We start from the raw sequence: 9055 nt of genomic DNA, 5'->3' as shown, positions 1-9055 counted from the left end.
GGTGTTGTTTTGTTAGTGTTTCGTTCTAAGGAGGGGGGGGGGGGGGGAAAAAACAAAAAAAAACAAACACCATTTTACAGGAGTGAGCATTTATTTGTTGTACCCCTTGTTAATTAACATTGTCAGTACCAGCAATCTGAGACTATGTAAATTTACACAGTGCAAGGACAACATAGTAGTACAGGTCTATACAATTCCAGCTTTGTTTTTCAGAAGTGGATCATGCTCATTGTTTCCATGAAAGAAGGTCTCTTTGACTTGTCTGAAGTACACACTGATCTGAACACCGCTTTCATCTGTAGCATTTCTTATGGGCTTATACTCTTTGGATTTCCTAAAAATAAAAAATGTTAAAGCCTTATTAGTGAGGGACCATGCAATTGTAAAGGATCTATTCTGACACTGCATGCTGAAAAGAGCTGCCATGACCATCTGTACAGATTGTTAGTGGGGGGGGGGATGGTGGTCACCAAAAAACATATAGCTGCCATTTCATTGTACAGGGCCTCTGCTTTCATAGAACATATACAATTGTGCAAGTGTTGTCATTTTCTATCCAAAAAGTCAGATTCTTGTATGTTTGCAGGAAAAAAAAAAAAAAAAGTTCTCTTCTGGCAGCCAGAGTGGCAATACTGAAGCATTGGAAATCACACATTCCACCCTCCTTTTGTATATGAATGACTAACTCATCACCTGCAATGCATGGAGGAACTCATGGTCCAGATACATGACATATTTGAGCAGTAGTATACCTCCATGTGGAGCATCTGGAATGCCTTCATGACTATGGTACACTTTTAAACAGAATCAACTGTAGGACTTACAGCAACCTTTATGCTCATTTGTAGCAGTCAGGTCCCTCCCATCCCCCCTTATACACACCCATTGTCCCTTTGCCAGAACCTAAACCTCTGGCCTTTTTTCTTCCCATTTGAACCCTTTGTCTCCCCAGTCCCACTTCTGATCTCTGCTCTTCGAGGCACTGACACCTTCACATGCCTCAACCACTGACTGTCAGCCATTTTTAATCAGAACTCTGACAAATCTACATGCATGGCAAAGAGGCAGTTATGTTAGGCCTTGTTCACACCAAATGCAGAGCAGATCTGCACGTGCAGTGGGTTGTGCTGTGTTTTTTGCTGCATTCGGGCCATTTTTGGTTAAAAAAATGTTTTAGTTTAAAATGGGCTTTCAGTGCATTCCAGAGCAGGTAAAATAGGGCCTGCTGCAGTTTTTTTACCTGCTCTGGAACGATGCGATGTGAACTGGAGCCAAATATACCATTGGAATACATTGGACGCAGTTTAGCTCCGGTCTGTAACTGCTCATGGAATGCGCTTGGTGTGAACAAGGCCTAAATGTCAAGTGTGTGCACCTAGCTCAAGCTCATTTCTTCCTGTAATAAAAAGTTAGACCTAGGTGGTGTGAAAACCAAGGCAAACTAACCACACAGCTGGAGCACTCACCTGTACAGAATGATAGCGACCACTGTGGCAACAAGGACAGCCAATCCAAACATAGTCAGGACAACGTAGACAGTATTTGTTCCGGAGCCTAGGACAAAGAAAGCTTTAGTTTATCCCCTTATCAAGATGTCCCTAAATAAAATGTGAAAGGGGTGTGGAATAATCCGCTATTGCTAGGTTGGTATATTGAAATTGGGTTCACTATTGTTTGAGAGTTATGCAATTAGCACTTTAAGGAGCTGTATCCTTTGCACTGCAGTAACTAAAACTCAATGGAGCACAGATAACACTACTGGGACACACACACACAGGCTGTGCTTCTAATTACTCCAAAGACTCACTGGCTAAGTAATTCTAGTGAAGATGTAGTATGGATGTTCAGTTTTAAGATTCAAGACTCCAACACTAACTAATTCAGAGATGTGCATTGTCATCAATTTATGGCACCCCAATGCACCTGCCCTAGAAGACAACAGACCTAATGCACCGTGCATAGTTAAAATCAGATTTGTGCATTGAGACCCCCACCTAGACCTTGAGAGGGTCCTGCATCCATGTCTTAGTAAATTACTTTATATGTGTCTGGCATAACACTAATAAAAAGTAATTCACCGGCACACACGTGAACATATCAATACTTTAAAAAATTCTTCAAGTCTGTGCCGGTGAATTACTTTTATTTACTACCAGTGTTTGCATGGCGCCATCCGTGTGGTCATCTGGGCACCACATATAACTAATGGTCCGCAGTAGTGTGAATGGGATTTGGAATTTGTGGCATAACACCAAGACTGTGTGCCCTAGTACAGTCTGCAGGGCTTAAAAAATAATAATTACTCTACGCAAAAAGGATATTGCCCCCCCCCCCCCATTTTAAGAAAAAAACACCTTCCACCCTATAAAAAACATATACACACTACGTTACACTTACCACCATCTACAAAGACCAGGGTACTAGCAAGAGCTAGACTTGCATCATCACTTAGTGTAATATTGACACAGTATGATCCTGGCTCTGCAAATGTTCTTCGTAGGGTCAGTAGACACTGGTCTGAAGCTGGGACCTCATCACATACCATGTTCTGAGGAATCATGCAAGAAGCATCTGAAACAATTGTGCAAGCATCTGTAGGCAAGCTAGGAAGAAAAAACAAAAACGACATTTAGCTACCAACAGAGCAGGTGCCTAGGGACCAGCAGAAGTCAAGTGGGCCCAGTTACCTTATTTTTCCTGCAGTAAGCCAGTAGGTGAATTGAATTTGTCTTGCCAATTCACAATTACAGACTTAAAGTTGTCAGGTGGGAGGGGCTGTACTAGTAAAAAAAAAGGAGGGGGCAGCTTTGTGTCCATCGCAATTGCCTATTAAGAGATGGGGACCCAAGCTGCTACTGTGCCTAGGGCCTCATTTCGGCACTAACCCATCTTTAACAGTTTGTAAAAAAAAAACCTCAAGCACACCTACCTGCCTTCACAAGACACCACAAAATCAATTAAAGCGTTTTCAGCTTGGGAGGACACTTTGATAGTGTTCATTTCAATAATATTCACACTTAAGATGCCATCTAGTTGGAGAAGAAAAAAAAAAAATAACTGAGTAAACAATCTGAAGCATTTAAAACATGTTGAATGATTCTTGCAACCTACCTGTAACTGTAATTTTGGTGCTGTAGTCGCCATATCTGTAGATAAAGCATCCAGGAACAGGGGTAGTGGGCACTGTAGTTGTATAGGTTGTGGCGATAGTATGGGTAGTAGGGATAGCATTGGTACTATAATTATGTTCTTCTGTATTTAGTGGAAAGGTTTCAGTTTCAAAGGGTGGCAATTCAGTTGAGTTTCCTATGGACAGAAAGTAAGATTGGACAAGTTTTAAACACAAGTTTATGCTTTATGTTTGACAGTTTAGTAGCTCTAAGGGACAAAGAGAAGTAGAAGATGAACTATTGAAAGCCTCCTTCAAGGAATCCTAGATACCCAGCTCAAGTACCTTTAAGTCAGACTGTACAAAACATGGTATAAATGAGCATCATAATACTACTGCACTCGTGGGTCAGCGACTCAAGACTGCATTGAAATCAAAGCATCAGGATGACAGCCAGCAACCAGCTTTCTCAAGAGATCCCTTTTAAGGGGGGTCACATTTCAGTTTAACCCAAAGCCAGGCTAGTCAAGTCACTCAACTTTGTGCACCTTTCTATTCCAGGTGCAAGATTAAACCAGGGTTCCTGGCCACCTTTAAGTTAAGATGTCCCACTCTGTTGCATTCACAAATCTGTTATAGTGCGATACAAACCTGCAACTAATACCTTTACTGGGAAGAACTTACCGGTTGAATTTGCAGTGGTAGGAGGCATGGTGGTTGTTGGCAACTGTGTAGTTGGTGCCTGTGTTGTAGGAAGGGGAGTAGGTGTAACTGGTTTACAGGGTCCTGGAACAGCAGCTTTGATGGTTAGGTTCAGGCTGAAGTTCCCAGACAAGGTGTAAGTATGAGTGGAGACTGGGTTATTGGAAACAAAGGATCCACTGCCATCACCATAGCTCCAGTTGAAAGAAAATGTAGATGTCATGAGGTAATGACTTGGGTCATGAATTTTAACATCAAATGCAATTGGAGAATCTTTGATGAAGAGGTGGTCAGAGGAATTCTTGTCATTTTTCTGGGAAATGTTCACATAGAATGGAATTTGATCTAAAAAAAATAAAAAATAAAAACACCCCGGCGACAAAGAGGGGTGTAATTAAGGCTATAATGCATTAGCTTCTTATTGCAGTATGGGGACACACATTATGATTTAGCCAGTTTATCATCAGCATCTAGAAGCTTACCTGTCACAATGTACATGCCGCTTGCTTTAGCAACAGGATGATGCCTTTTATAGCCTCTTGTAAACACAGTCACCTCAATCACCTGTGCACCAGCTGTGATGTTTGTAGTATTAATTGACAGTGCAGCCATAGATTTTCCAGTTGTCTGATAGTATTGACCTGGATGGAGAAAACATCCCCAGTGTCAGTCTCCCTCTTTAATCACCCATGAAAATTTGCTCCTACAGCATTTAGCTTTACTTTCCTAGAACTGATAGTCAGGCCCAGGAATTTGAGAAAGGAAAGACTGAAGCACTTGAAACTACCCAAATAGAGAGTTATCCCATGCAAGAAACTCAGAAAAGCCCCATACAAAACCCAAGTGTTCATAACAAGGTGCCAAGTGACTGGGGTCTCCCCCATCTAGTTTATGCAGAAATATACGTGTGTGAAGAGTGATCATAGCCAGTCTAAACAGAAGGATTACAGTTAACATTCATCACAAATGAAGGCATAATTTTAGGACTTTACAACTATTTTAATACTCCTCACCCAAATCCAATCATTTATGAAGTTATCGGTATGGCCCAAAAACCCCAGGCAAGCTGCTAAATACATGCACGTCTACTATTTGTATAGAAGTCGTCATCTGGCAGACATTTACACACCTCCACAGCCAAGCAGGCAACAAAGGTTCCAGGTGCAACTTCCTAGGTCACATCTCTTGTTCACTGGACAAAGCTCAGCTAGTAAACTGATCGAAGAAGAAATTTGTAAAAGCTTGCTCATAGTGTGGCAGGTGCCTGATTTACTACACTTGGACATTTTCTTGCAGATATACGTTTCCTTCGCACACACCCCCACCACCACCCAACTGAAACCCATGACTATACCAACCCAGTGTTTGGAAAACATAGATGAAGTTATGGCGCCTCCAGTCATGGTGGTGAGGAAATTGTCTTCCATCTGGAAACTTGTTGGGAAAACTGCAGTTTCCTTCATTACAGAAGGGTATCCATTTGGTCCAGTTATACACATACTGATCACTAAAGGTAACTGAAATAAGCAGATTAGAGAAAGCCAGCCATCTGCATCACAATAATAAATATGCTGAAATGCTTATATTTACCATTTCCACACCCTCGTTCATAGACTATATCCCCATCTTCATTCTCTTTTTGACATCTGGGAAACTGCAGAGTCACAGCAAACGTAACATTTGACCCTATCAGTGCAGGACTGTCACTGGTCAACAGCGCCACTACTTTGCCACCTAAAAAGGAAGAATAAAGTCAGTTATAAGGACAAGGCACATCACATGTGGTAATGGTACCTGTTACCTAGCAGGACCTGCACCTACTGGCTTATAACAAGGTGTCACCATTTGTAAATATCTGCCATTATCTTCCACAAACTGCTGCACATTTCAGCCAAGTCTGACACAATATGACCTTAGGCATTCTATACAGCCATGATGCCACTAGAATGAAAGGGAGTCACATACTACCCTCATTCAGCACGGCCGTTTACTAGAGACCATATTAAGCCAAAATACAGTCATAGCAACTGAAGGCAAAACATTTATACACAAAGAGCTTACACTAGGAGTAGACCTTGGGCTATTTATATATTATACCTGATGCTCAAATGTTAAAATTAACTTAACAGGAAATTGTTAAAACTCCTGTTGATTTGTTTTTTTTCTGTATTTGTCCCATTGGGGAGATGTCCCTTCTTAAGAGGACAAAAGAAGGAAACCACCATCTTGGGGCAGTAGTCATTTAACAAGTGTTCCCACTGGAAGATTAACACTATTCCGGTTTCAGTTTAGCATTGAAATTCTATCAATTCTGAGAAAGGGGAGCTGCTGAGTCACAGGTATTTGGCACCCCATGGTAGGTTTTAAGGTGGAAAGATAAGATTGTCAGATTTCATATTTTGCACCTAAAAACCTTTAGGGCAAGAGATACAACTGTATGTGGCAGCTTAGATATTACCTCTCCAGCAGTTCTCCCATCTGGGATCCCCAGATTTCCAGGCAGGATAAAGCTTCTCATCCCAAGAGCTGCTGTCTGGGGACCAGCCACGTATGTGGTAGTTGTGGCCAGTCCTTCCGAACTCTGCCATATCTTTGAAGCCTGTAGAGAAAACACAAGTGCTTCATCTCCTAATATCCGACAGTGATGGAAAGTAATATGATTTAGCAATGCATTACAGATTTTTTCACAAGCTTGCAAATGCTGAATGATTTTTACATGCTTTTGCAAGACACATTTAGCATCTTCGAGGAGCAATGGCTGAACCAAGCTTACAGGAAACCTATGGAAAAAGGGTGCTGCCAACAACCCCCACCCCAGGCACCAACTACTAGGCTAAGACAATTGTGCAGAAAAGTTCTGGCTTCACTTGCTACATACTTCTTTAGAAGGCCGTCAACTAGGCAATAAAGCCAGTATGAAAGCTAATATATTGATATCCTCACACATCGGTCAATTAGCAGTGCCAATCGGTTGTACATGGAGCAGAACAGAGATGCATTGAATGACAGCTTTAGTCAGCTACAATTTTCTGAGCAGGAGAAGTCAGTGAGATTTGTAGGTTGCAGGTTTTAAGGCCATGGAATGCCCCAAGAGTTTCTCACACTAACTCCAGTTCTAGAACACTAGCGTTCATAGCATGACATCTTCTAAAAGATTTACCACAGTGATTCCAATACCAACAGGTACACTTTGTGATTATATGCATTTGCACATTTCCTCTTTCAAATCACAAAATCACCTACTTCTATCAGCCATTCTACCATTGTTTCTTTTGGTAGCCCTCCAGTGTCAGACCAGTGACAAACACACACCCAGAAAAGCTATATTAAGACTACCCTACAGGAGTGATGGTATTTCAGGGCAACAGCAAAGTGAGTCACCAGCCTTCCTCCTCGATAATAACCATTTTAGGGAGTTATAAGGGCACTTGCTTGGCCTGGAGAATGAACACAGTAAATAGATACAGTATTTGTGCAACCCATCATATTATATTTTAGGACATGTAGAGCCATAACATGTACTACAGAACCGCATACCTCTTCTTTTTCAAACAGGACTAGTTATAACGGCAGTGTTGCATGTATGTAAGAATTTACATGTCAAAGCAGATGCACAATTTAAAAATAAGCTCAGCTCATTAATCATAAGAGAAATACACTCACGTTTTTCTGCCTGGACAGCGGAGAAAAGCCAGATACTGAGCACCAAGCACTCTCGCACCACTGCAGACTGCATTCTGAAAAGAGAAATACTTCCTTTCCTCCCAGCCCAGCACTATTTAAACTGTCCTCTACTAGCCCCAGCTGCGAGTAATAGCACTCACGATCCCCATGTTCCCTCCTCCTGTTTAGGAAAAGCTTCAGGCTCATCATGTGATAGAATTAAGGTGGCCATACACTTTACAACCCTCGCAAGACTTTTGTCTTGCGAGGGTTGTAAAGTAATTTAAAAAACGTACGATCTGCCCATCTTGGACAGGCAGATACTTGTGATCATCGCAAGCCCGCCCTACGGAGGGGCGGACTTCCGATGACCGCAATGCTGAATGGGCAGTGTGCGCGTGCGCACACCGGCCTGTTCGGCATTTGTCTCCTGAGCATGCCACAAACCAGCCGAAAATCCTAAGATTTTCGGCTGGTTATCGAACATGTTCCTTATACAAAAGACGTGCAACCGTACAGTAGAAACGGTCGCGCCTTCCATACACTTTGCGATTATCGTACGATCGTGGGATTTCCCGCGATTCTCGTACGATAATCGTGCAGTGTATGGGCACCTTTAAGGTGGCCACTTTTGCTGACATCTGTATGTTTTTACATTATATTGTCTGTGAAAATCTTTACTAAAAACTATTTCTGCAAAAAAAAGAATGAATGTGGCCATACACCTTACAACAATTGTACAATTTATTTTGTCCCGACATCGCACCCTTGTTAAATTTGTATTCACATAGCCCATCATGCACAGACCAATGCAGATTTTGATTATCGTTTGTCAGCAATACTAACTTGTCCAATTTCGTTGATCGGCAGAACAGATTTTCTTTGCGCATATGCAGTGTTCATCTTGCGATTTTTGATGTACGAAAATGCCACTAACCCATCGATTTCTGTTAGTTTTGAAGAGTTTTCTTAGCTGCCCGATAGACAAAATTTGGCTAGTTGTCCAGTATTTGCGGTTGTGCAATTCCCATCAACTGACCGATTATCCGCTGAAACCGCGATCGTGGATGAAAATCGAACGATAATTGTAAGGTGTATGGGTACCTTTAGGGAAAGATGTCTCATTCTATGTCCTGGGCCCAGCCTCACCGCTCATGTGCTTATGAGTCACTTACCATGAATCTAAGATTTTTACAAAGTTTCTCAAATATCTGAGGTATGATTCCTACCATTGCCTGGGGAGAGAACATGCAAGCTGAATTTTTGCCGGTCACCACAAGGACACGTAGAAAACAATTGTCCCATTCACATTACAACACAGTGGTCACTGTGCTGTGATACAACGCAAACATGCTGCATTCTACATGCTGCATGCATGCCACAGCAATCCGCCTCATGGCAGCACAGTGCACCACGCTGCCATGTGGGGACCTGAATGGAGTGTACACAATTGTACACTCCACATAAAGTTGAAAAAAGAGTATAAATAGAGACAGCTCCGGCAGTGTGTGATACAACGCACATCACCGGAGCTGTCACCACACATTAACCCGTCCTCTGAAATGCACCATTTCAGCAGAT

The 9055-nt window shown here is 42.1% G+C and overlaps 1 protein-coding gene across 1 annotated transcript in view; it reads right to left on the bottom strand.

Moving 5' to 3' along the window:
• Positions 1-186: 186 nt before the first annotated feature.
• Positions 187-9055, bottom strand: part of LOC108798352 (protein QNR-71-like) — a 15613-nt gene continuing 6744 nt past the window's right edge. The window contains exons 3-14 of the mRNA XM_018570093.1: positions 8789-8905; positions 7475-7548; positions 6270-6410; positions 5402-5545; positions 5170-5328; positions 4294-4452; positions 3794-4156; positions 3112-3306; positions 2930-3029; positions 2398-2603; positions 1467-1554; positions 187-334 (exon numbers count right to left, since the gene is read on the bottom strand). Coding sequence (XP_018425595.1) covers positions 187-334; positions 1467-1554; positions 2398-2603; positions 2930-3029; positions 3112-3306; positions 3794-4156; positions 4294-4452; positions 5170-5328; positions 5402-5545; positions 6270-6410; positions 7475-7548; positions 8789-8905 — 1894 coding nt within the window. The remainder of the gene's footprint in view (positions 335-1466; positions 1555-2397; positions 2604-2929; positions 3030-3111; positions 3307-3793; positions 4157-4293; positions 4453-5169; positions 5329-5401; positions 5546-6269; positions 6411-7474; positions 7549-8788; positions 8906-9055) is intronic.

The sequence above is a fragment of the Nanorana parkeri genome, unplaced genomic scaffold (assembly GCF_000935625.1).
Source record: "Nanorana parkeri isolate BGI_ZX_2015 unplaced genomic scaffold, ASM93562v1 scaffold1454, whole genome shotgun sequence".
Classification (NCBI taxonomy): Eukaryota; Metazoa; Chordata; class Amphibia; order Anura; family Dicroglossidae; genus Nanorana; species Nanorana parkeri.
The sequence above is the reverse complement of the archived record's forward strand: the minus strand, read 5'-3'. Positions and strand labels throughout refer to the sequence as shown.